Below are 25,505 nucleotides of genomic sequence, written 5' to 3'. Positions count from 1 at the left end.
GGAAGGAGGAAAACAGCCTGATTCCTCCAAAAAAAATCCATTTTATTGCTTGTACCGTACAAATACGAGGGCGGGTGAAAGCAGCCGGCCGGGTGCCGGGTGCTGCAGCGTCTCACCGCGCCGGGGGAAGCCAAAACACCGAATCTCACGACGTATCTTACAGGGTCTCGTCTCCCGGGACCGGCACCGCGGCAGCGCGCTCCGGGCAGCGGCCCGGCCGGAGCACCCCCGGCCCCGCTCGCCGCGTCGGTATTTTAAGTTAATGCGACTCCATTCGGACAACTAGAAACTAAGTAAGAAAAAGCAAGTTGTCGCCTCGATTCCTCCCTGCTTGAAAAGACAAAGGAAAAAGCCCCGGCCGTGGGGCGCCGCTGGCCGGGCTCCGCGGAGGGCGATGCGGGGGGACGCGGGAGCCCAGCCCCGGCCGGGAGGGACGAGGCTCATCAGCTGCTCTGGGGGCTGCGGGAAAAGGCACCGGGTGCAGGATCCCGCCTTGAAGTCACACAAGAACCGCAGCCGGATGCCTCCGCGGCCTGGACGCCCGTGCACGGCGCGATGCTGCCCCGAGAGACGCAGCCAGCGAGAAGTCACGGTCCCGGCCCGGCTGCCCCAGCATGCGGCGGGCGGCAAGTCCAGCTTGTCGCAGCCCGACACGTCCGCGGGCGATGCCAAGAGCCAGAGGACATGGGCAGCCCTGCCCCGTCTGCGTCTCCTTTGGGAGAGGAGCGATTTGGCCGCGTGAGCTCCGAGGGCTCCAGAGCGAGCGAGCTGTGCCAGTGCAGCGGTGCATGGGGAGCACCGTCACCCGCGCGTCGGCACGGCCTGTCCCCAGCGCCCCAAGGATGCACCCAGCCGACACCAGTACATGCACGTGAGCACACCGGTGCATGCACTCGCACACGTGGCAGTGCATGCACATGCAAGCATGCACCGGTGTGCGTGCGCAGCGCTGGCACGCAGACAGGCCGCAGCCTCCTTATTGAAACGCGCCGTGGGCGAGGACCACGCGTGCGGCACGAGGCCCCGAGTGCCGGGTCTGTCTGTTCGGCGCAGATCCATTGCCGGCAATGGAGCTGCGCGAGAAGAAAGTCAATCCTGACGCTGGCAGTGGAGAGGTTTACAGAGGGGGGACCCCGCCGTCCCCCCCGCCGGCACTCGCTTGGTAAAAAACAACTGTCCCTCGGCAACGCCGCCGGCGGGGATCAACGGCTCTTGCATTTGGGCAAAAGCACCGTTTGCCAGAGCTGCCGGGGAAGGAAGCCCTCCCCGCGGCTGCGCCCCACCACCAGGCGAGCGGGGTGCCCGCGGGTCCCAGCCAGGATCCCGGCCCCACACCATCGAGCCTTTCCGCAAGGAGGGGGATGCAGGAGGGAAGGGCGGCTGCCCCCCGGGCTGGTGGCGGGGACGGGGGTCCTGCGCCGGCCTGCTGTGACAGCAGGGACCCCGCGTGCAGCTGTGCCGCCCGGCTCCTGGCAGCACCTCGCTTTAAGGCAACGGAAGAAAAACTATTGCTTTTACAATCGTCTGCGTCTTCGAGGGGTTCTCGCCCTGTGTGGGCCCGCTCCCCTCCGACACCGGCGATCCTCGCGGGAGGCGACAGGCAGCAGGGCTGCCCCCCCCCCCCGTCCTCCTCGCCTCTCTGCGGAAAGGACAGGGCCGTCCCCCAGCGCCCGGCTGGCTCCGGCAAGAGGGGGAACTCGTGCGGGGGAAGAGGCGGTCCCCCTCCGAGGCACGGATTTTGGGGCGTGATGTGTGTTTTGCAGTCTCTGCGGGTCCCCCACGGGGGCCAAGTGTAGAGAAGAGCTGTGAAGATTGAAGAGGCCAAGGACAGACAGGCACCGTGGCTGTGCACTCGCAGCACGACGTCAGCGTCCTGCCCCTGCGGAGCTGCCCCACCTCCCCTGGAGTCTGGGGGCTGGGGGTCACCACCCCCTGCCCGGGGCAGCCCCGCTCCAGCATCGGGTCGTGTCCAGCAGAAATACCGCGAGGAAACGGAAGTTACTCCTTGTGATTCAGCTGCGAGAGGTTTCAGTTCCACAGGATTTGTCTCCTCAAACCTCCCTTTCTGGGTTCGAGATGCCAGCGTTGGGGCGAGAGCCCATCGCTCCCAGCAGGGCCGACTGGGCACGGGGGCCAGCAACGTTTCCAGGGAGAAAGGCCACGGAGGGGTGCTCTGTGGGGGGTGGTCACTCAAAAAGCGTTGGAGCACTTCTAGGAGTTTAAAAAAGTAATAAAATAAAATAAAAGCAGTCCTAGGCTAGGGAACGAGGCACAGCGTGGTGCCAGCTGGAGCCGTGTAGAAAGAGCACTTTGTTTGCAGCAGTATGGCTTCCAAGAGGCAACGCCGCCGTTCTTGCCGCGCGGCACGATGCCTGCGAGCTGGAGCACGGGCGGCTGGGGCCGCATCCCCACCGCCCCGGCGTCCCAGGGACTATAGCACTGAAGAGAAATCCACGTGACCAAACCCAAAAACGTCCTCCCCTCCTTGGAGCCCGAGTCCCCGCCACAGAAACACTGCCGGTTATTCCCGTATGCTGGCAGAGTACGAGAACTGGGGGAAGTGCGTCCGCTGGTCGTTTTCCAGTGAGCCCATGTTGTCATCTGCAAAGCAGGGGACAGGAGAGGCGTTAGAAGGGGAGGGGGCTGCTGAAGCCTCTTGGTGCATTTGCGAGGCTTCCCCGCTCCCTCCTTCCCTCCGCGCTGCATCCTCCAAGGCGAAGGAGGGAGGAGGAGCTGGGCGGCAGCAGAGATGCCAGCTGGGACGACCAAGAGCTGCCTGGGAAGCACCCAGGGTCCCTCGTGCCATGCTCACACAGCGACAGGGACCCTGAGCTCTTAGAAAGGTGCTGCAGCCACAACACCCAGGCTGAGCACAGGGTCACAGGGATGTACCTGCCCCAGGCCTTTGGAGATGCCTGCTGGCACGAGGGGAAGGGATGTAGGCGACATAGCTGAACTAAACCCAGAGCTGGGAACGCGCCGGACATGTCACCCAAGCAGCAGCCCTACGAGGCTGCCCTGGCTTTCGGCCTGGCTGGGGCATCCTCGAGCACTCACATCGATCTGGTGGGGTGATGGTGATGGACTGTGCGGTGAACTCATCGTCAAAGTACCGCGTATCGATTTCGGACGTTACTTGCGGCTTGAACGGAGGAACCAGCTGAGGAAGAAGAAATGCCAGGCTCAACACGCAGCACCATGGATGAATTCACTTCCAGACGGTCACAAGCTCACCCCGCTGCATAGTGCCCTCGCATCGACCAAACCACTGCTGCCATTTAGTCCCTTTACAGCGGTCGCGATTCCTTCCCTTACCTTTTTCTGAACCACGTCCTGCCAGTTGATTGCAGCGAAGAAGCGATGCTCCATCACCTCCTTGGCATCATTGGGACCTCCCCCTAGCCTGTGGGCACAGAGATGCATGTCTCTACTGGTGGTAACGCTGCAGTCCTGCCTGCCTGCTCCAGGTTAACTAAGGGCACGATTCAAACTTGATTTAGGATGATTTCAGCAAACAGGGTTAGCTTCAGAGCTCAGGTGGGCTCAGAACACGCCCCAAAGCAGTTTTTCAGTTGCCTTAACCTAATTGCTTCCACTGAAGCGACTGCACCCGAACTTTGAGCACTGCATCAGGGCCAAGAATCTCTGCCTGGGGTGGATGGGAGCTCTGCTGATGTAGAGCATCAGGGACCCCCGCGGCCAGCTCTGCTCGGCAGACCCTCACCTCTGCTTGGGATCCTTCTTGAGCAGCCCAGCCAGCAGGGACTTGGCCTCAGGGCTCAGGGTCCGGGGAAAGCGGATCTCTTCCATAAGGATCAGCTCAAAGAGGCGTTCGTGGTCCTGGTTGTAGAAGGGGAGCCGACCACACATCATTTCATACATGACAACGCCCAGGCCCCACCAGTCCACAGCACGTCCATAGTCGTTGTCCTCCAGGACCTGGGTGGGGAAGAGGAGGGGAGGGAGCTTGTGAGCCCCCAGGGAGCAGAACTGGCAGCAACACGAATGCAGGAACAGCCAACCTGCTGAAGTGCCGGTGGCCAAAGGGAAGGGTTTCTGTAAACCCACTTCTCTAAATACAATCACCCCACTACATCCACTACTCTAATGAAAGTAGGGCTTGTCCTTTAAAAGCCCCGCTGAAAAGTCAGAATCTCAGGCCTTTGGAATAGCCTTCAAGAAAACAGCTTTCTTCCATCATTTGTTCCCACCTCGGATTCAAGAAAAGGCTGACAGTGTCCAGGAAAACTGAGCTACAGGAGTTCTCCTGGAAGAGGCTGGAACCAGGAGCACCCGGAGGAGCAGCTCAGGTCCCTGCCACCCCACAAGCAGGGTGATGCTCCAGCCGCCCACAGCCTGCAGGCTTAGCCGCTTCCTGGGCTCTCACAACAGCAGCAGGGACAAACAGCAACAGCCAGCACAGGAAAACCAGCACACTTTGGGCAACACTCTCTGTACAATACATTTGTCACAACTCCTCTAGCCTGTCAGGTCTGTGGGCAAGATGTCTCCTTTGACACCACAACAGGGCTCTGGTTTTGATGAGAGCCTTGCTACAGCAGGACACAGAAGAGCTCTGACTACCTCTGGTGCCAGGTACTCCGGTGTGCCGCAGAAGGTTTTCATGGTGGCTCCATCTGTGATGCCTTCCTTGCAGAGCCCGAAGTCTGTGATCTTGATGTGGCCATCTTTATCCAGCATGAGGTTTTCGAGCTGAAAGGCAGATGTGCAGAGTGGTTCGGACCTGAGCACTGAACTTAGAGCGTGAGAATACGTTCAGATTAATGCTTCTGAAACACTCCACAGGGCATACGGGTCTCGGTGAATCCCCAGGGCTGGGCACAGTGGTTACGCCTCACCTTGGTGAGTTCAGAGAGCAAAGCTCTCTCTGATGGAGCTGAACTCCAGCTCCGAGCTTTGGGCTGATCCTTCGTCCTCCCTCCTGCTCCAATACATCCAAACACATCCCCAGCCCCACCTAGAGAGAAGCTGACTGACCGCTCCCCGTTGCCCAAGATGTGCAGAAGGGGAACGTGGCAGCCCACGTAAGTTAATCACAGTGTTTCATCAGTGGAAATCCTTTGAGGCCTGTTAGCATGATTTTCAGGAGTTTTAGAGAGCTGACTCCAACTGGAGCTGAGAATGACTCTGTACCCCAGAACATGGTCCCATGAAAATTAAAACTGTCACCACAGACATGAATAAAGCTGCTGTTCATCAACATTGCTCCTGCCTTGGTGGTACCTTTATGTCTCTGTACACCACGTCCCTGGAGTGCAGATACTCCAAAGCAGACACTATTTCTGCACCATAGAAACGGGCCCGGTCCTCTGTGAACACACGCTCTCTTGAGAGGTGGAAAAACAGCTTGAGGAAAAGAAAACAGAACAGTAGCCTGTCAGCAAGTGCTTAAAACAGCAAAACCAGGGCTAATCGCTCTCAGCAGCTCTGAGTACGCAGATAATGCGGTCATATGTGTCCTAAGCTCCTTGCCTTGAACATTCAAAATATTTACAGACCCCCGCTGCTGGCAAGAATGGCGCACACACACTCAAGGAGAACATAATGCTTTGCTTTATATGCACAATCGAGAGAGATTCACAAACACGGGGGCACAATCAGTGCTGTGCCATCATCTGTGTTTCCCTTAGCAAGAAAAGCACATTATGAGGCGGAAAAATAACGCTGGAAGTGATCCCAGGGCGGAACTCGACGCAGCAGGCAAACTAGCCATCAGCCAACGATCGCTGCCAGGGCCATCGCGCCACCTCGGACAAACAGGTCAGCCCTGCGAGCAGGATCCTACGGTGACCGATACACGGGGGGGAGGATGGGGCGGCGATGTAAGCACAGAGCCCAAGGGTCCTGGCTCCTCACCTGGATGGCTTGTTTGTAATAGGAACAGCCTTGTCTGCAATATCGAGCGCAGGAAAGCTGAGCTCTGAGCAGAGAGCGCCTGCAGGGAGGAAGCGGGAACACAGAGCTGGGCAGGGAACAGGCTGGAGGACAGCAGCATGTTCGACCTTGCAAAATACGTGCCAATAAGGGATTTGACTGTTGGCTATAAATACGCAGGGGAATCACTAAGGTGGGGGGGGAAGGTCTGTGGAAGTGAAATGCCATTCTCGCAGCAACGTCCAAGAATAAACTTGCTACAAATGAGCTGAGAACAGAAATTCAGCCACTGCTTGCAGACATCATCCTTTGAAGCTCAGGTGAAGCATCTGGTCCCCCCAGCCTGCCCCTCCCCAGGTCTGACTGGTCTCGCTTGCAGCCTCCTACCACGCCGCATGGAAGATCTCACCTCTCCTCCATTGGCGTATTCCATGACAAAGCACAGACGGTCGTTTGTCTGGAAGGCGTATTTCAGCGCCTGCAACAGAAAAAGTCTCCGAGAAACTGCACCGGAGGGCTGCATGGCTTTGCATTTCTAGAGGTACTGTAAAGAGGAAAATGTGGTTATGCGGGCTGCAGCTCTGGCAGCTCGCCAGCGGCCAGGAGGATAAATGGAGGAAGCGCGCTCTATACTTGCCCTGCTCTAGCACTCTCTTCCTAAGCATCTGTGGCCGGAAGCCGCTGTCAGACCTGGGACACTGAGCAAACAGGACCTTTGGTCTGATCAAAGTCTGGGTGCTCTCCGGGGCAGAAGGACCACAGCAAAGCCAGAGCTGCACTTCAATTCCTGCCACTTCCCCAGCAGCCCCCAAGAGCCTTCTGATAGCGGTGGGCAGGGCTCCCTCTGTGTAAGGGACTGAATCACACCTTGCACGGGAGAGGGCCTCCTTCTAACAGCTGTCAGCAAGGGGCCCAGCACAGGGAGGGTTTCTGCAAGCTGGAGGCCTAACAGACCATATCCCAAAGGCCTCACATGGGGACAAGAGGGGAGGGCTGCTCACGACCAGACCACACCGTCAGAGACGACACGACATCAAAAAGAGTCTTTTCAGTCGTGCCAGACATCCTAGCGTGCGTCCCCTCCCTGCTCTGGGGATGGCTTTTGTGAGACGCGGGCCATCGCTCCCTCAAGGCCACTGACCACCAGCCACACTTACTGTCAGGAACGGGTGCCGGGTGTTCTGCAGCACTCGGCTCTCCGTAACTGTGTGCGCCACTTCATCCTGCATGAGGAAGGGGCAAAAGGAAGAGAAAGTGAGGGCTGCACCTTTCCATTCAAAGCTACTCAACCCCCCATTTCTGGGTAATCAGAGAATTCACTGACACAGCTGATACATCAGCTGCTAAACATTCCAGCGATGACCAGAAGAAATCAGTACTGGGATGAGAACACCATCCACAACTGGGTAAAGTGTTAAAGCCCTGATATCTGCCCAAGCAGTGTGAATCACTGCCGTGCGTACGCAACCGAAAGGGAATGTCTCCACAGCACAGCTAGCACTGGTGACCAGCCCCAGGCTCAGCCTAGACAAGGGGCCAACCTTTGCACAGAGCAGCTCTGCCTCATCTTTGTCCCCCACCTCGTGTCTGTGGCATTCCCGCAGCCCTCTGTGCTGCAGAGCTCCGAGATTCTTTCCGAGTCAAGTGGATCAGCTGTAGGAGAATGCGTCTGTCCTTGCTGTGGAAGGGCACTGAATCCCCACTGCTAGCCCCAAATCAGACCTCCAAAGGCAGGTCTCGTCTTTGCCTTTCTCAATAGTTAAGGGGACTGCAAAAGGCTTGGGTAGGAGCCCAAGTAAACTACATGGCAACACACCCCAGATAAAGGTGAGTGAATGAAAAAAACACAAAAGAGAAAGAGCACCATACACAAAACAGAACACGCAATGTTACCTAACTGTACATTACAACACACGCTTGCAGTTTTGAAATAAGAATAGTTCTTGGAATCCCCTGACATTTATAACAAATCATGAGCTGGCAATCATTTGGCATCTTAGGAAACATGTTTTGAAAGCAATCCCCTAAGCCCCACCAACTCTCCCCCCACCCCCAGCCTCTGCTCGACACATACTTTCGCAATGATGACCTCTTTCCGTAGGATCTTCATCGCGTAATAGCGTCCAGTGGCCTTTTCCCGCACTAAGATGACTTTTCCAAAAGTGCCTTTTCCCAGGAGCTTCAGGTAATCAAAATCATTCATCGTCTGGGAAGAAAGACAAGATGGAGATGAGAGTTCACAGTGTGCGCAAATGGGATCTGAGACGGGACAGTTCTCACAAGCTGTTCAGTTGAAAGCTTAGATCTATTTCACCTCCAATTATCATGGTAACGGAGTTAGGAATGAACACCGCTGGGCTGAGGTTCGTCCCACTGGAAAGGCAGCACCAGGCCCAGACCAAAACTGAACAGAAGTAGCACCTCAGCCCCTCGGTGCCGGAGCCGCACATCAGCACCGCACAGCAGTCGTCTCTCCCTCGCCATTTGGTCACAACCCATCGCCTCCCAGTATGGAGCAATCGCACAGGTTCTTGCTTGCTCCCGTGCCAACATAACAACCTGCTCCGCAGCTGGCTACAGCGGGAGCAGGCTTCGTGCCAAGAGCGTATTCAGGACAGCAGGAGCGTAAAGGACGGCTGCAGATCACGTCATCCACCCCCACCTGCCACCCTCCAGCCTGGGGAATTTCAGCTCACCTTCCCTGAACGAGGGCCCTTGACTAGCAGCGTTGTTCCAGACGAGGCCTCCTTGGGGCCTCCACGCGCTCACGGCTGTACTTCAGGAACTCCCAGAGGCGGGTTTCTTAATTTTTCCAGGCTGACTCAGTGGCAAAGCACCCGCTGGAGGCATCCCACCCCCCCAAAAAGGGCCACGCTCCGAGGGCCTTACTGCTTTTGCACGCGTCTTGCTCACTGCCACTTCCATCTCTTCCGCTCCCGTGCTGTCATTAGGGGAACCACACTTATAATCCATCGTGTCTACTTCCGGCTCCTGGTTCTTTAAGCTGTTTGCTACAGTCTGAATGGCTCGCATCCACTCTTCTCTAAGGAGAAAACGGGCTCGGTAAGGCACTGCTGCGCTTTGCTCGTGGCGGCGCAGACATGAGCTCGGGAAGGGCACGGGACGGGGAGGTGCTGGGGATCGTGTCGCTACAAGGAGAACCACACCCTGCCTTCAGCCTTCTGCAGCAGGTAGACGGATTCGCAGCCAACGGATTTCAGGGCCCTGAGCTCTTCCTGGGCTACAGCCAACACAATTCGCTATTTGTCACTTCCACGGGTTTTGTAATTAACAGAGAAACCGTTCTTTTTTATTTATTTTTTTTTTTTTTCTTTTTCTTTTTCCCCTCCCCTTCTCTCTGAAGGCTAGGTGGCACAAAACGCCCTCTTCCCAGGGCAAGGACACCTTGTTCCCAAAGGAAGGGGCCGTTCTGACTATTCCCTGCCTGGGGAGGAAGAGAGGGAGCCTGATGCCAAGAATCGCCGGGGGAAGGAGCCCTGCTTCCTGCCCACCCATGGGCAGAGCCGTGCCTACCGCTCTTCCGGAGAGTCCACGTGAAAGGTCCTTTCAATGACTGTTGTCCACTGCAAGCATCGAATGACAAAAGTGTTGGGCCGGGGCCGCTCCGTCTTCATCAGCTGGCACTCTGGGAGGGTAGAGAGGCAGGGGGTGGTTTGGGACCAGAGAGACCGTGCCCTCCCCCTGCCTCCAGGGAGCAGGTCCCCCAAGGACACCGGGGCTGAGACCACCACCCAGCCGACCCTTCTGAACCCTCGGGAGTCTCCGTTCAATGCCGGCTTGTCACCGTGCGCTCACGCGCATCGAGAGCGCTGAACACGGCTGACGCACCTGCTACTGAGAAGTTGTTCAGCGGTGGCAAGCTGTGATCAGACGTCTCGGGCCTCTCCTTGTAGCCGATGAAGGAACCATCACTCTTCAGGAGGAAATACCTGGGACGCCACGTTTTAATGTATTCTCCTGCAACAGAGGAGAGGTGGGCCAAGGTGAGGGCCTGCCCCAGCCACCAAAACGCTTCTCATCGCTGGTGGACTGAGGTGTTGCTCCAGGAAGGTGGGAGCTGCCGCTCTGCTCTCTCTGCCTTTGTCGTTCACAGCCATGGGCTGATTCAGGGACAACCATGGCCACACGTTCTCACCCCTCGCTCACACACAGCACTGCTCAGGTGCATTCCAGTGACTGGATTCTCTCCAAATGACTTAAAAGACTATTAAAAAAGAACCCATGTGTTCTCCAAGTCCTGCAGCCCACCAGACATCCACCCCCGAGGAGCTGGCAGAGGGAGCGGGGTGTTGCAGGGGCCTTCAGCAACTAGGGCAGACACTGCACAAGAAGGACCTTCCCCGCCGTGAGGGCACAGCTGGTGCCACTGCTGAGAGGACTCTGATGGAGAATTAGGTGGCTATTTTCCTTTATGCTATTTGGAAATAACGGAAATCCTTATGCTATTTCCAGCCCTTGGAACTCCCCATAAAGCCACTAACTACTGTCACTTAAGAGAGGCATGAAAAGGAAGCAAAGGTAGGCTCAAGTGTTAAGTTAGCCCAAAGAAAGGCAGATCCCAGGATTCACACTCTGGGTCCCTTCCCCTGGCAGCTGTGGCCTCGCAGCGAGGGGCACAGCACAGAGCACAGCTTTGCATTTCCCCAGGCCTTCTCTGAAAGCTCCAAAATCACCCCAAACTAGCCTCTGTAGAGCACCGCAGCAAGGCAAGGCTGCTGGCAACTCAGCACAGCACTGCAGGTACAGAAATAGCATCGAGCAGAGGCCTGGCTTCACCCCCTCACCTCCCCCTCCTGCTGCCGGTTATATTTGTCTGCGGGAAGGAGGAATCTGCTAGCCCCCCGGCACGGGGAACACGGGCACGGGTCTATCTGGCTGTGGCTGGGCTGCTGGGGAAGCGGGCTGGAGAAAGCCCACTGGAGGAAGACAGCTTTTAGACCTGCCCCTCTGCCAGCTCCTTTTGCAAAACGCCCTCAGCAAGGAAAGGAAAAATAGAGCCACCTTCAACACTGCTAAAAATAAAACCCCACACGCACGCAGCTGCTACAATGCCTCGGTGCTCCCAATATTCTGTGAACACTAAAAATAAAAGGTCTCTCTGGGGGTCTCATCAGGGATGCAGGGCAGCGTGCCACAGCGCAAGCTGTACCCGGGCTAGCGTGAAACGCGGCTGCTGCTCGTGCCGTTTCACCAGCCGCTGCTCTGTGGGCTGCGTTACAAGCCGCACCTCCGGGCAGGCTAAAAGGTTTGCAGGACACCTGCAGATTGTCTTCTGGGTTCCCACACCTAAGGCAAAAACGAGTGCTGCTGGAGCATTCGCTCGCGGCACAGACCAGACCTTGCCAAGCACCAACACAGCAGAGATGCTCCTCGCGCCGAGCTGCCAGGCTGAGCCAGGAGCGGATGAGAGCTTCCTCCAAACGCTTCCCAGGCTCTGGATCAGGCCATGGATATCAGGCAGCAAGGCGCTGGCACACACAAAGCCTGGAAGGGGAGCCCTGTGGTGCTGCAGGCTGCCCCTTTCCTGCCTATCCGTGGCATCCCAACGTGTCTGAGTTGCCTTCCACATGCCCTATTTGGGGGAGGGAAGGGATGGATTTGCCCGGGGGGAGAGGGGAGCCCCCCGCACTTGCGCTTGTGAAAGGTTAAATCACCGGTAACTCGAAACCGGAGCTCTCCTTTTCCAGCGGCAGCTGCAGCACAGGATTCCCCGCAGTGACCTGGGCTTGGAGAGGTGCCACCGCCGAGCAAAGCCGGCTTCCCAGCCACTGCTGAGCTGGCCGGGCCTCGGGGAAGCAGCAGCGTCCTGCTCTTGTGCAGCGGGGGATTTCTCCTTACCTCTCTTGTGCAGCCAGCCCTCCTTGATGACCGAGACTTCGTTCATGATGGTGCCACGGGCTCTCCCCTCCTTTCCGCAGCAGGACCTGGGGACCAGCTAATGCCACCAGCTGCGGGAGGAGCTGTGCGAGGAGACACAACCTGCGGGAGAAAAGAAGAGCTTGCGAGGTCTGACAACAGCCCGGGTGCAGCCGGCAGAGCTCCTCCAGGGTTTCACAGCTTCTGCCTGCCCTTCCATCCTTGCTACGGCAAGATGAAGCTGCCGCTTCAACTTGGTAAGAGCTTTCCGATCGGCTCCATGCCGAGAGCAGCTCCACCGGGAGCACGGGATGCCTGGATTCACGCCGGCACTGCTAGACCCCCCCGCTCTTCTTGCACGGCAGGGATGTACTCCGAGAGACGCTCTCCTGCCCAAGACATCTTCTGCAGCGACGGCGCAGGTGGGAGGACTCACGCAGGGCCTCACCTGGACACGCAGGTACGCGCCAGGTCTGCACACGCTTCTGCCGAGCAACCTACGCCAGCCCGCAGCGGAGCAGCAGCTTTCACGCTGGCAAGGGGAGGCAGCCAGCTTCAGCGTGAAGCCACCCCCACGCGACGATTAAAAACTCCCCCACTGCAGCAGAGCTGGTTTCCATAAACACAAGTCAAAAATAACCAGGCAGCATGTCTACAAGTGCACCTGGAGCTGAAAGGATGGACGTGGAGCCCCCGGCCTCCGGCTATCTGCTCAGAACCGCCCAGGTGTTTACACCTCTATTTTAAATGTCCCTTTCACCGTTATCTCGCCACAACACTGTGCACTACCATCACAAATGATAAAAAGCCTTGGGAGATAAGAAGCACTAATTGCACATGCTCAGATCAAAGACGCTGCTGGGGAAAACACACGCACACCACAGGCGAGATCCCTTACAAAACAAACAGCTAGAGAAAAATTAATCAGAGTCACCTGACGGGATTAACTCCTGGGGCAGAGCCAGCCCAAAACCACCACCAGAGAGGGACAAGGGAAAAACGGGCTCTGCACACAGCGCAGCCGGGACGCAGCCGGCGACAGGGAGCCGAGCGCGGGGAGCGTGCCCCCGTCCCGGCCGCACGGTCCCGGCATACAAGGCCGCGGCCGGAAGGGATTATCTGCCCCGGAATGCGCGGTAAAGCCCGCAGCAAGCTCCCTAAGCAGGGAGCTGTCTCCTGAAAGGCTCTGCAAAGGGCCCGCCGCTCCATCGCGTCCAGCGGCTACCCGCGGCACAGCTCCCGGGCAGGATTTCGGCCCTGGCTACGAGATGCGGCACCCCCCCTTCCAGGGCAGCCCCGCTTTTGCCTTGCGGCTTTTTGCGAAGCTGCAGAGAGGGTGGGAAAACTGAGCAGCAGGGCTGCACTGGGCCCCAGCGATCCTGCTCAAGCCCGTTAAAGGGTGCTTCCCGAGTTGACGCAAGGACAAAACGCACGGTGCGTAGCCAAGAGACGGCGTGGGAAGGTAAACACAAGCAGCACCGCAGGCCCCAGACTTCCCAGCATCTTAATTCGCTGGACACCCGGAGATTGAGCGCGGTGCCACCTCCTCCGGGTTCCCCAAAGTCACCTTGGGCTCGCTCCTGCCTGCCCGACCCACTCGCTTACACCCGCCTTTGGCTTGAACGCAGCGTGACATGCCACGACAGCGGAGCAGGAAACATCGGGACAAAGACTTACAGGTCCTCCCACCCCGGGACAACCGCTCCGGGAACCCTCTGCCCGCTAGCCGTGCTCCTCCGAGCACAGGATTTCAGGCTTTCTAGCAACATCCCCCCTTGCCTACACAAACCAGGCTGGCACTGAAGACGGGACATGGAGCAGGAGAACGGGAACAGCCGAATCCACCACGTACGGGCAGGAACATGAGACTCGAGACGAACATGCTGCAAGCGCCAAACCGCGCTTCCGCGGGCACAGCGCTCTCCCATCGGGCCCTCGCTAGCTCGTGGATCCCTCCGTGGTAGCTTAGCGCAAGCGCTTTGGATCCGACCCAGCACCTGTAACTCCCAGACCTCCCGACCAATTTAAAACCTCAGTTGTTTCACCCGCAACCTGCTGTCTCCAAACAACTTCCCTGTCTAAGTCTCACCTTTAGGGCTCCCTCCCCGCGCGAGGCTGCACGCACATCCTGCTTCGCCGGGCTGCTCTCTGCCGCGCCGCCGCCGGGGACGGGGATGTTTCCAGTGGGGACTTATTCGGGGGAGGCGGGGAGAGGAAGGGAAGCAACGGGTGAAATGTCACGGCCTGGCTGTTTGCTCGGGCTCCCGGGAACCGCGAGCGGGAGCAACTGTTGCTGCGGCTGCTCCAGCGAAAAGCTCCAGCCCATTCAGCGAAAGAGCCGCACGGCTCGCCAAGAATTCCTTGGCGTCACAGACCTTCTCCCCTTGCCAGCTCTCCAAATCGGCTCAAGTACCCTCAAATCCCGACGCTTTCCCCTGGGAAGCCGCTGGCGACGCGGTACAGAGCTTCGCCCGCTTCGTCCCGGCACGCGAGGGCAGGCGGAGCAGGGGGAGCAGGGGACGGCTCCTCCCTTGCTGCTGCTCCCCCCGCTCATCTGTCCAGCGGGCCGAACCGTTCACTTACGGTCCATTTTGGAAAGCGCCTTCCCATCGGCTTCCCCGACACCTGAGAAAACCGCACGCGAGCATCACGACTAACACTGAAGGTCACGAGGGGAAGAACGCGCTTTGACCCCATCATAAATGGGGTCCCGCCGCAGCGGAGAAGCCGGCTCGGATTCCCGAGTAAAACCAAACCAGACCTGCAGATGAAGCCTCAGCGCTGGGCACTGCCGCACAGCCCGGGGGCTGCAGGCGCGGGAAACGGCTCTGGCAATCGCAAGTGCTGGGGAATCAAAGTACGTTGCTCTAGGGCACGTGTTATTTGCATCGCTGTACACAGGGAATAAAATAAATAAATAAAACTCCTGTTGTCTTTGGCTTCTGGGGGAACTCTCCAATGCACTTACAAAGCCCTTTGAAAGCAAAAACCGCTAAGCAATTTGCTTATGGCTCAACTGAGCCCGGGAGAACGATGCAAACCCCGAGGATCCCCATTCCTGGCTCCAAGTTCGGACCCGGCGCTCTCGCTGCTGGGTTTCCCCCGGCAGAGCGTTACCAAACGCGGCAGAACAGCAAGGAGCACTTTGTTTGCAATTAAGATACACAAACAGAAAACAAACAACCCAGCCCCGGGCAAATACAGCATCCGCGACCCCCCCTGCACACCCCGGGCATGAGAGCGGCGAACGCGCCCGGCCCACCTGGGGAAGAGGATTTCGACCTACGGCCACTGCCAGCGCGTAACGGCAGACAGAGACCGGGGACGGGGGACTCCGCTGTTGGCAGCCGGCGAGTTTATACCAAACTGCCGCTGCACGCTAAGCAACGGCACACGGAATTCAGCAAACAAAGCGGGGTGTTGCAATCGGGTTGTGCTCACGGACACATCGTGCTAAAGGTTCAACAAAGACGCCGGACGTAGTAACAGCGTCCGCTCTCCGGGCGGGCTGGAGAGATCCCCAAAAGCCGCGGCGGCGAGGAGGGAGCCCTCGGGGAGCCCAGGGATGCTCAGGGAGCGCCCGGAGCAAGAGCTGGCCGGATCTTCACTAGTTCACCAGGCGCACACCAAAACCCTTCTGACGGCGGCAACACAAACACCGCGAGGTCGTAAGACAGCATTTAACCCGTCTGGATCTTGCATTTAAACCATCATGACCGTGTCCAAAACACAGGTGGAAAGCTTAACTGTTCCTGCGCTGCCGGCTTATCTCCCTTTGGGGAATGCAAAAAATTACACCTGGTCCTAGTTATACCTGCAGCCAAAAAAAAAAAAACCAACAAAAAAACCAAGACGGGAGAATACAGCTGCACTTCCAGAAGCTTGTAAGGCATCCGATAGCTTTTTTTAATGCTGCTGAAACCCAATCTACTCCCCCAGCACCTCTCTGCCAGCCGCAGAGCGGCCCACACCCCCAGCCCCGCCGAGCCAAGTACGAGCACAGGGCAGCGGTGACGGCGGATGTGCGTTAATACTGCGGGCCACGCACGAACGAGGCGGGCCGGGGCGCCGGTCACGTCCTGAACCGCAGCACCCGAACAGGCAGCACCGCCGGCCAGGCTCCCCCAGGACCTGGGGGCTCCAAATCTGAAGCCGTTTAAGGCTCCCTCCCCAAGGAGTTTGCGGTCTCAGACTGATCACTAACAAGCCTCTGTGTCGAAGCCCAGGGCTTGCGCCCGTGCTCGCGCGCACAGCGAGCCCACGGAGAGCGTTGACGCGCAGCGGTTTCTGCGGCCCAATCCCGCGAGCGGGTCCGACCCCACCTAACGCCAGGCACGGCTGCACAAGCCCCACGCACCCAAAATTCCCGCGGGGGTTTTGTAAGCCTCTCCCCGGCCGGGCAGCCGCACCGAGCACCAAACGCCGAGCGGCTCCGCGTCCTCGGGCACCCGCCAGCCCGCACCCTCCGGCGCCTGGAAATGGGGGGAAGCAGCCAAACAACCGCCAGCCTCGGCCAAGCTTTGAAAAAAACCCCGGAGCTACTGCCACGTCAAAACGGCCAAAACCCTGAGCCGGGAGCCCGCGACAGCGAGGAGTCGGCCAGCAGCGAGCCGCCCGGCCAGGACTGGACTATTGATTTTCAGATGGGAACAAGCCACCGTTTCTCCAGCTCTCGAGCGCCCGGCCGAGCTGGTCCCTGGACAGGTCCCCTCCCGGACAGGGGCTCTGGCAAACAGCTCGCCTGCGTAATTAAAAGGGAAACAAAACAAAAACATCGCTGCAAGAGAGAAGCATGGAAAAGGCCAGGGTGGCACAAGATGTTTTCAAGCGAGAGGCATCGCTCCCTTCGTGCATGTGCGACCGAGGCTGATGACATCTTTTCTGGAAGAGGCGGCACAGAAAGTGGCTGGAATTAATTTCTGCGCTGTCCTGAAGAGGCAGAGGGTGAGACCGAATGCAATCAGCATCCCACAAGGATTTGGGGATCCAGACCAGAACTATTGCTAACGGACACGCCACAAACCAGATCACAAGATAGGCTTTAAAATCACATTAAAGGTTACTAAAAACAGTGGCGCAAGGGAGCGATTTGACAGGTAGTCTCCTGAGTCCGCAGTATTTTAGGGTCACAACAGCGTCAGCTCATACTGCAGCACAAAACCCGTCTCCAATCTCCTGGAAACCATCCAAAGGCCAACAGTACGCATCTCACGTTATCCAGGCTCAGCCATGCCACCACGCACCAAACACCCCCCCACCTAGAACAGAAAGACACTCCGAATTTAACGGTACAGGACAGCCCTGGCCAAGCACCCAGCAAAAACGTGTCCGTCACAAGTGAAACGGCTCCCGGAGTTAAAACGGAGCAGGGAAGCTTCAGCAGAAGCCTCGGTGGCAGAGCTGCAGCGCGCGGCTTGGCGAAGCGCAGGTGATGGACCCTCTCCTCCTCCCGCCTCTGCTCGCTGTTTCGGCTCTAAGCGAGCACGCCGCCTTGCAGGTCTTGCGCGAGGCGCTGAACCCATATAATATGCCCCAAAATGCAGCAGCATTTACAGGCGACTTCTGCCTTGCAAAAAAATTGCCACGGATAAATCACCAAACTGCCTGCAGGCTCTGGTAAGAAACTCGGTCGCCATGGAAATAAACTCAGCAGTTGAGGCTGAAAAATGCCTTCAACAACGACCTGCTCCGGTGGTGTAGACCCAGGTCAGAGAGCTTCACCGGCTGTTGCTGCCTGAAGCCCGGCTGCTTCCAGATGACGAGGAATTCAATTTCTCCTCTGCAGCGCAGCTTCCTAGCTGAAGGCCTGCAAAGTCAATACATTCACTTAACCTACAGGACTTAAAAAAAAAAAAGAAAAAAAAAAAAGAACTGTCAAGCACAAAGCGGTAATGCTTTGTCCTACAAAAAGAGGCCTCTCCTTCAGGAAGGCACCAAAAACACGGAGCAGCCGGGCAAAGTCCTCGCGCAGCGGAGGCTGCCCGGCCGGGCATGCTCTCCGGCGGCCGGTGCCACCGCCACCCCTTCCCCTAAAGGGCTGCAAGCCCAAAACGCCTTTTTCAGCCGGCAGCTGGGGCGAAGGCAGCCCCGAGCCTGGTCCTCGCGGCCTCCCCCGGGCTCGGATCAGCGCGGCGCGGGGCAGCAGAGCGCTCGGTCGACCAGCCGGGGACTCGGCTAAGCGCACGTGAAAGCTGTTCACACGTCAGGACGTGCTGCAGATGGGAGGCAGCGAGCTCACCAGTGGGACACGCTCCCCAGTCCAGCGGGGTTTGGGGTGGAAACGGCCTAGTTAGGTGCAGCTCCCGTGCGGCCCGCAGCACGGGGCTGCAGAAGCAAAGGAAGCGGCCGAGCACCAGCTCCGCGCGGAGATCTTTGAAGCTGGGTCACCTCCTTTCCCAGAACTAGCCCTGCTCCCCGTGGCACCCCGAAGCACCGGGCAGGCGTGCTCTGGCTCTCAGACACGTAAAGGTCTCACCAAGGGGCTCGCGCAGTCGCTCCCGGTTCGAGGTGTCTCCCGGCCACAGAGGAGAGCTCTCGACGGCGTTTCGCCAGCGCCCGGCGCGGATCCCTGCAAGGCTGCTGCTCCCGGGGCCCCGGGAAACGGCCCTGCTCCTCCCTGCGGGCACCAGACAGGCCGTCGGGAGCGTGTTTATGGGCGGATTCAGCTCTTCCTCGCTGCGGCTTGGCAGTTACTACAACAAGAGGTTTAATAAAGCAGAAGTGATTCCAATGGATTGTCCGATATCCGACATCCCTCTCCCGGCAACCTCTTCTGCTGTTCCTTGCGCAGTGCAAGCGGGAGTTTATTTTACTCTCCATGAAGGCAATAAAATGCACCTATTTACCAGTTCTTTGGCCTGCTGGGACACCAGGGCACGCAAGGGCAAAGAGGGCCGGGGAAAAACAAGCCGAGATGCACATACGCACACAAGCGTCCTGCAAGGCTGGAGAAGGCTAGCGAGGCTGCAAGCCTCGGCCCGGCCCCTCGATGCGGCGAGGAACTGCGCCCAGCCAGCCCCAACGCCGCACGCTCCGTCACGGCCACCACATCCTGCGCCGCCGCAGCGTCGCGCACGGCCGTTGGCCAAACGGCTGCAACATCAGCACGCGAAAAGGAGGTTTGCGCCGAGAGGAAAAACTCGCGTGTGCCTGGCCGACAGCGCGACGCAGAGCTGTTTGCTCTCAGCTTCCAGGCTCTCCGGTACGCAAGAGCCTTGCATCCACCTGCGTCGGGAGACGCCTGGTACGGAGGTGCCTGGTCACCGTGACTCACGGCTGTGGAAAACAGCCTATCTGCAGCTACCGAGCAGAACGCACCGCTCCTCCCGCTTTGATCTGCCTCCAGGCTGGGCTCCTTCACGCTATTCAATACCAATTTAATTTACTGGAATTACTCTGAAAAAGGCACCATGCAGCTCACTCCGGGCTTCTCTTTACCTGTTAGAGCAACACCCGCGAGCCCTGCCGGGCGGATCCTGCGGGCACACAGCACGACAGACGCACGCGTCCCTAGAGCGAGGCGGAGGGACCTCGCTGCCAACCTACACCCCAAGGAACCGACGTCTCCCGGTTGAAGCAACTGTCCGAGAGGCACTGCAAGAAGTCTGCTTCTCGCTGGTGTTTCAGAGCTGCAGATACCTCGACAGACCCGATTTCTGCACGTTTGATGTGACACACAGCTCTAAGACACAGCTCCCATGAAATGGGCCAAAGCACAAGTGCCAAGTAGCACAAAAACAGGCACCGAGTCCCCTAAATTGGAAATCTGCAGGCAGTTCAGTGCTAAAACTTAGAATTCTTTCCACGCTAGAAGCACACACTGAAACCAACTGGTAAAAGGAGGAAGAAACAAGGCACACTGGGTAGATTTGCCTTCGAACTCCTTGGAGAAGAAAAGTTGCATTAACAACTTTCAGACACCATGACTGATGGCTTACCTGAGCATCACCACAGCAATGACATTCAACGTGATCGTTAATGACAGCTTCAAAGGAGAACGGGGTGGGGCAGCCCCTCTCCCCATCACGAAGCAGAGCTCAATCATCACGACTAGCTTTGGGAGACAAAGACATCGCTGAAAGCAACGTGCCCCTGCTCGAATCCATCCCACCACTGCGCCAGCTGAAGGGATGTGCCGAGAAAGTGTCCTCAGGTGCACGGTAATCGCTGCAGAAGGAAGAGGCAGGGAGAACCAGGCCCTGCTTGAAGAGGGCATAAGTAATAACCAAGCTAAGGGGTTTCAAGCGCAAGCCTGAAATTGGGTATGACCAACTCTACAGGTGTTACTCCCAGCTCTCTGCAGGAGACCCTGCACACACATCGCGGCTGCCCCAGTGCACGGCCCTCCTGGCACAAATGCGTCCATCAGTGATTTAAAACAGCGGTCCGGAGCCTGGACAGCAGCAACCGGGGTTTGAGCATTGGTTCCTCCCCGGAGCTCCACGCAAGGGCTGACCTGCCGCCGTCCTGCCCCTGCAAACCGTGGCTGGAACGGCACAGGACAGCCCGGTCACAGAAACGAGGCCAAAGAGATCTCCTGTCTCCAACTCCAAGTCACGACCGCACCACCACCGAGGCACAAGCGCAGAGCAGGACTGTCCGCAGCGGCGGGACGGAGCCGACGCGAACGGTCAACGCCAAGGCTGGGGCAGGGCTCGAATCTGCGAGCAGAGACAACAGAGTGCAACGAGGTGCAGCCACCACATCTGCTGTCTGCAGCGATCCCCATGTTTCAACACGGCCCATTGTGCGTTTGGTGCTGAAAAGGCAAATTTTAAATGCCACAAACATCCAGGGATTTCTGGCTGCAGAGGAGAGGGACCACGTGCTCTGGCAGGACGCTGTTTACCAGCAGAGAGCCCTCAATCCAATCGTCTATGCAAACACTTTGGTGCTAAACACACGGTATTATTTTAGAAAGGGGAAGTGTGGCCGAGATAAAGCACCACACAAGGAGAACCAGAGTTCCCGTTAGTCTCGAATCTGCCATCCTCCGCGCTCCCGAGACTGAGGGCGACGGCTGCACGACCCAGGAATGGACTTCCAGCTTTGCAGCGCAAGTCCCAGCCCAGTCCCTGCCTTGGCTTCCCACCTTCAAGGGGAAGATCCTGCCCTCCCAAACGAGGATGCTATTACATTTACGTTGTTCATGGCACGCAGACAAGAGCTGCCCTACAGGTGCCAGTTAACGCTTTGTGCTGTCCACTGCATCGAGGACACACATCAAGTCCAGCCGAATGTATTCCCAACCACCATCGCCGAGCAGTCGATTAAAAACACCTAGCCCAGGTAAACAGGGCCAGGAAGTGACACACTGCAGCAGCCTGCCTAACCTTTATTACTGATGTGCAAAATATCCAGCCCGGGACAAGTCAGAAGATGTGTCATTTCTTACTGGCCACATTACAGGGCCAGTGCGTTTCCAAGCCAGCTTTTCAGGAACTTAAATGCTGCCTGCCTCTTTCAGCGCTGATGTCTATCAGATAACTACGCTCCCATTGCGCCCGAGTAGGCTGAGCCGGTGGCACGCGGAGGCCGCTGTAGGCTGAACCTTTGAATTAAGCATCAGAGCAAGGCAAACGTGTTGTTTCCAGCAAGCTCTGAGTATCGCTCTTTACCTCCAAACCTGGACATTCCCAGATGTGCAGATTCACAGCCCAGATTTGGGATTTTCCCAACAACTGGAAGACTCGAGGGCCGGGTGCTGGGACCCGGAGCTTTCTGGCCATCCCAGAGCTGGAGATTTCACAAGCTGCCACGAGGACGCAGAAGATCCCTACCTGATCTCCCCCACGTGCACTCCGGACACGGACGCAGCCCCCAAACTAGGAAGAATCAGGGCTTCTCCCTCCCCCTGTTCAACAGCAGAGGCGAGGCACCAAGCTGGGCGGCCGACGAGCCCCCACCAGCCACCTGCTCCACCGTGGCGGGGCCGAACATTAGAGCTGACGAACCGAGGGCTGATCGGTGTCGACAGCTCCCGCGTTCCAGCATTTGCCGTGGGTCACGGTCCTGGCCAGAGCACGGCGCAGCGTAACCGCTGCCACCTCTGTCCCACACCCTCCCATCGCCTCAAACTGCGGCTCTACAGCAAAAATACCCCATCCCCTCCACCAAACCCCAGCTGAGACACGAAGCGGCTGCAGCGCTGCGCTGAAACGGGAAGGGCAGAACGAGGACTGAAGTGCTCGAAGGAGGATTGCGCAGCTAAACCCATTATTTCGGATCTGCTGCAGTTACCGCAAGCCCCTGCACGTTTGTCTAAAGCTTATTTCTCGGTCACGTCGAGGGCAGGAGGGACGGGGTAGCGCTGGGGCGGCTGTCCCACCGAGAGGTGACCACAGGTAGCGCTGGTACCACGCGAGCAGGTGCCATCGTTCGCATCCCTTCGGAAAGGCAACGCTGGCACAAATGGGCACCAACAACCCGCTTGCTCAGCCGGAGCGCACAGCGCGCACGCCGCGTTGAGGACCGCAGGGACACAGCGGAGAGCAGCAGGTACCTCGAAGAGATCCAACAGCCGACACCACGCAGCTTACATGAAGCATCTATTTTCCCACTCATTCCCTGGTCTTTGAATGCTCCCGCACTGTTCCTACGGCAAAGCCTCATGGCGTGCTTTGGACTTAAATCAACCACGATTTCCTCCACACTGCACAAGGAGCGCACGTTTCTCTGAGAAATGCAGAGATTCGACCTTGAATGCATTCCCTGTCCCAAGTGCAGAAGAAACTGTTTCATTTATATTTTACAGTTATTTTTCCCTGTTAAACTCTTTGTCCGAGGTTTTAGTTTCTCATACAGTCCCCAACTGATGGGCTATTAAGTGCCATAATCACTGTGCACTTTCAAAAGGGTCTCAGGGAGCTGGGCACCCCCCCCACGGTGGAGTTCATACCTGCTCGTAAAATGAGAAAATAAGGATGCTTGACTCAGGGTTATGCGACAAGCTCATGAAGGAGAAGAAAAAAAAAATTAAAAGTAAAGGCCCCCAATTACTTACAACTGACCCTTGGTTATACTTTTATGCAGTTACTGCATCTGGCCAAGCTGAGGCTCTTGAACCCAGAGACAAGGCTTGTGGTATGAAGCTGGCCATGAGCTCCTCCGAAACGGATTTGAAGCTTATACCAAGAATATTCAGCACCTAAAGAGAAGAGGCCTCCTTCAACAGCTCTAATACAATATGAAAAGCACTGTTGATTTAAAAAACAAGCAAACAAACAAACAAACAACCTGTCACTGTTTTCTTGTATTTTAAGGTAATTATGATAGTGAAAGAATCATGGTTCAGGAATTTCCAACAGCCTGAAGTGCAAAACTTCACTGTTTACTCTGCCTCTCATCTCCTAAACCCCAGGAAAGTCCCATTTCAGCACCCTCGCCATCCCCACGAGCGCGTGACGAGCTGCGATTCCCGATACAACCCCGCTGATGGGACTGCATGTGCCTGCAGCCCCCAGCAGAAACGAGAAGCCGGAACGAGCGGAGGCCGTCGAATGCCTGCTCCTACATCCGAACCCACTTGCAAGCCAGCACATAAGTGCGTTTTCAAAGCCCTGACCATTATACTTGGCTATTTTTAGCAAGGGCCACAGTTTATTATATGGCTTTGCTCCACTGACACAAAACCATATTTGCAATCGAGGGATTCTGATCACAAGATAGAAGCCACAAGAGTGGTTTCCAGGCATACACCAGAGCACAGAGATAAAAATACAGAACTTGCGCAGTTTGGGTGCGTTTAAGCGCTTAACAACACTTTATACCAATTGAAAACAAAGCCAAAGACTAGCTTTAAAGATTTGCATCTCTAACTGCCACAGCGCACATCCTGTCCTGTGGATGAATGGCGAGGAGCAAACGCTTTCAAAGAAGCTATGAGCAGCAGAAAGGCCACTTCTCCAAAAGCGTCAAGGTGCCAGACCACACCAGAAGTGCAGCGCTCCCCTAGAAACGGCGCTGCCCCGGCCCGGTCCTCGAGGAGCAAAGCGCGGAGCGACGGGAGAAGTAACTGCAGCACGCGCACCTTCCTCCCGCAGTGCGAAAGGAAAGGCAGGGGCGGCTTTGTCGCAGGGCGAGGGGGGTCAGGCGCCCGCCAGGCCCTGCTCCAGGAGCTCTGCTGCTCCAAGCAGAGGCTGTTACCGCGTTTAAATGGAGACGAAACCCTCACACGTTCCTGCTTCGGGGCTGCCTAGAGAGAGGGAAGCGGCCCCGGGCCCTCGGCACCTCGGGGACGGGACGGTGCCTCCCGCCAGAGGAAGCGGTACCAGCGCTGGGAAGAGGAGGGTCGGACAGTACCGCTCCTCCCCGGATGGGGAGGGAGCCCGACGCCCCGGCACAGCCCCCCAGGCCAGGCCCCCCCCATGGCAGAGACCCCCCCCCAGGCTACAAACCCCCAAACCTAGTCCCCCCCCATGACAGAGCCCCCCAACTGCCCCTCCCCAAGCCTGCAAGGAGCCCCCCAACCTGACCCCATATGACAGAGTCCCCTAACAGCCCCCCAAGCCTGCAAAGAGCCCCCCAGTCCAATCTCCTTCACGGCAAAGCCCCCCCAGCCTGCAAAGACCCCCCCAAACCAGTTGCCTCTAAGACAAGAGCCCCCCCAAGACTGCAAGCCCCCCAACCCAGCCCCACATGTCTGCAAGGAGCCTCCCCCAAGCCTGCAGCCCATGGCTGAGTCTCCCAAAATTGCCCCGTCCAACGCCAACCCCATGGTGAAGCCCCCCAGCCTTCAAGGCCCCCCCAATCCCGCCTCCCCCATGCCAAAGGCCCCCAAACAGCCTCTCCAACCTGCAAGACCCCCCCCAAAGCCAACCGCCATGGCAGAGCCCCCCAGCCTGCGAGACCCCCTCCAACCTAACCGCTCTCATGGCGGAGCCCCCAGACAGCCCCCCAAGCCTAAAAGCCCCCCCCAAATCCAGCCCCGTGGCAGAGCCCCCGCGGTCGCCCCCTCTCCCCCAGTTCAGGTCCGCAGACTCCGCCCCCCCCCGCGGCGGGTGGTTCGCTCTCCACAGCATCCCTCTTCCCCCCGCCAGAGGCGGGCGGGCCCATTCCGGGCCGGGCTGGGGGGGGAGGTCCGCGCCCCGCTCCCCGCGGCGCCCCTCAGGAGCCGAGCGGGCCCACTCCGCAGCGCGGGGGAGCTCCGCCCCCACACCCCTCCCGGGGGGCGCGGGTGGTGCGGTCCCCGCGGCGCCCAGCGGGGGGCGGGCGGCTCCACTGCGCGCGGCGGGGGGAGTGGGGGAAGCGGTGCCGGCTCCTCACCTGTCATGGACGCCGCAGACCCGGTCGGCTGCCGTTGCTCATCCCGGTCCCGGCGGGGCCCCCCGCTCCGCCTTATCAGGCCCGACGGCGCCCGCGCTCCCGGAAACCCCGCCCCCTCCGGGCCCACGCACGCAGGAAGCGGAGACGGGCGGGGGGGGCAAGGGGGACGCAGAGGGAAGGACCCCACTCGCCTCCCGAGGCCGCACTGCGCACGCGCTGCGCGGCGACGCTGACTGCGCACGCGCCCCCCGGCGGCTGCGGGCAGCGCGCCTGCGCCGGGAAGGGCTGCGCGTGGCCCCAGCGCGCCTGCGCCGGGGAGAGCGGCGCGTGGCCTCAGTGCGCCTGCGCCGCTGCCATCCAGTCGCCCACGTCCGCACCCAGGGCGGCAAAGGCCCCGCCCACTTCCGCCGTGCCTCATTTGCATACATTTGCATAATGTCTATTGCACAGATCCGGTCGTGCCTGGCCGA

The 25,505-nt window shown here is 58.4% G+C and overlaps 1 protein-coding gene across 3 annotated transcripts; it reads right to left on the bottom strand.

Annotated features, from left to right (window-relative positions):
- Positions 1-21: 21 nt before the first annotated feature.
- AKT2 (AKT serine/threonine kinase 2) lies at positions 22-25,281 on the bottom strand. 3 transcript variants are annotated; one of them, XM_064503084.1, is made up of 15 exons: positions 25,036-25,281; positions 18,248-18,464; positions 11,755-11,895; positions 9,745-9,873; positions 9,430-9,541; positions 8,785-8,938; positions 7,970-8,101; positions 7,053-7,118; positions 6,305-6,373; positions 5,245-5,367; positions 4,585-4,713; positions 3,725-3,939; positions 3,316-3,403; positions 3,058-3,160; positions 22-2,601 (listed from the first exon to the last, which is right to left on the bottom strand). In XM_064503084.1, the coding sequence occupies exons 3-15, from the start codon at positions 11,798-11,800 to the stop codon at positions 2,522-2,524; spliced, it is 1,446 nt and encodes a 481-aa protein (XP_064359154.1). In that variant the 5' UTR covers positions 11,801-11,895; positions 18,248-18,464; positions 25,036-25,281; the 3' UTR covers positions 22-2,521. The 3 variants fall into 3 exon arrangements, with proteins under 3 accessions (XP_064359154.1, XP_064359153.1, XP_064359155.1); XM_064503083.1 differs by lacking the exon at positions 18,248-18,464; XM_064503085.1 differs by lacking the exons at positions 18,248-18,464; positions 25,036-25,281 and adding an exon at positions 13,862-17,428.
- Positions 25,282-25,505: the final 224 nt, after the last annotated feature.

Source organism: Dromaius novaehollandiae, chromosome 34 (genome assembly GCF_036370855.1).
Source record: "Dromaius novaehollandiae isolate bDroNov1 chromosome 34, bDroNov1.hap1, whole genome shotgun sequence".
Lineage (NCBI taxonomy): Eukaryota > Metazoa > Chordata > Aves > Casuariiformes > Dromaiidae > Dromaius > Dromaius novaehollandiae.
Note: the sequence above shows the minus strand (reverse complement) of the source record. Positions and strands in the feature narration are given on the sequence as shown.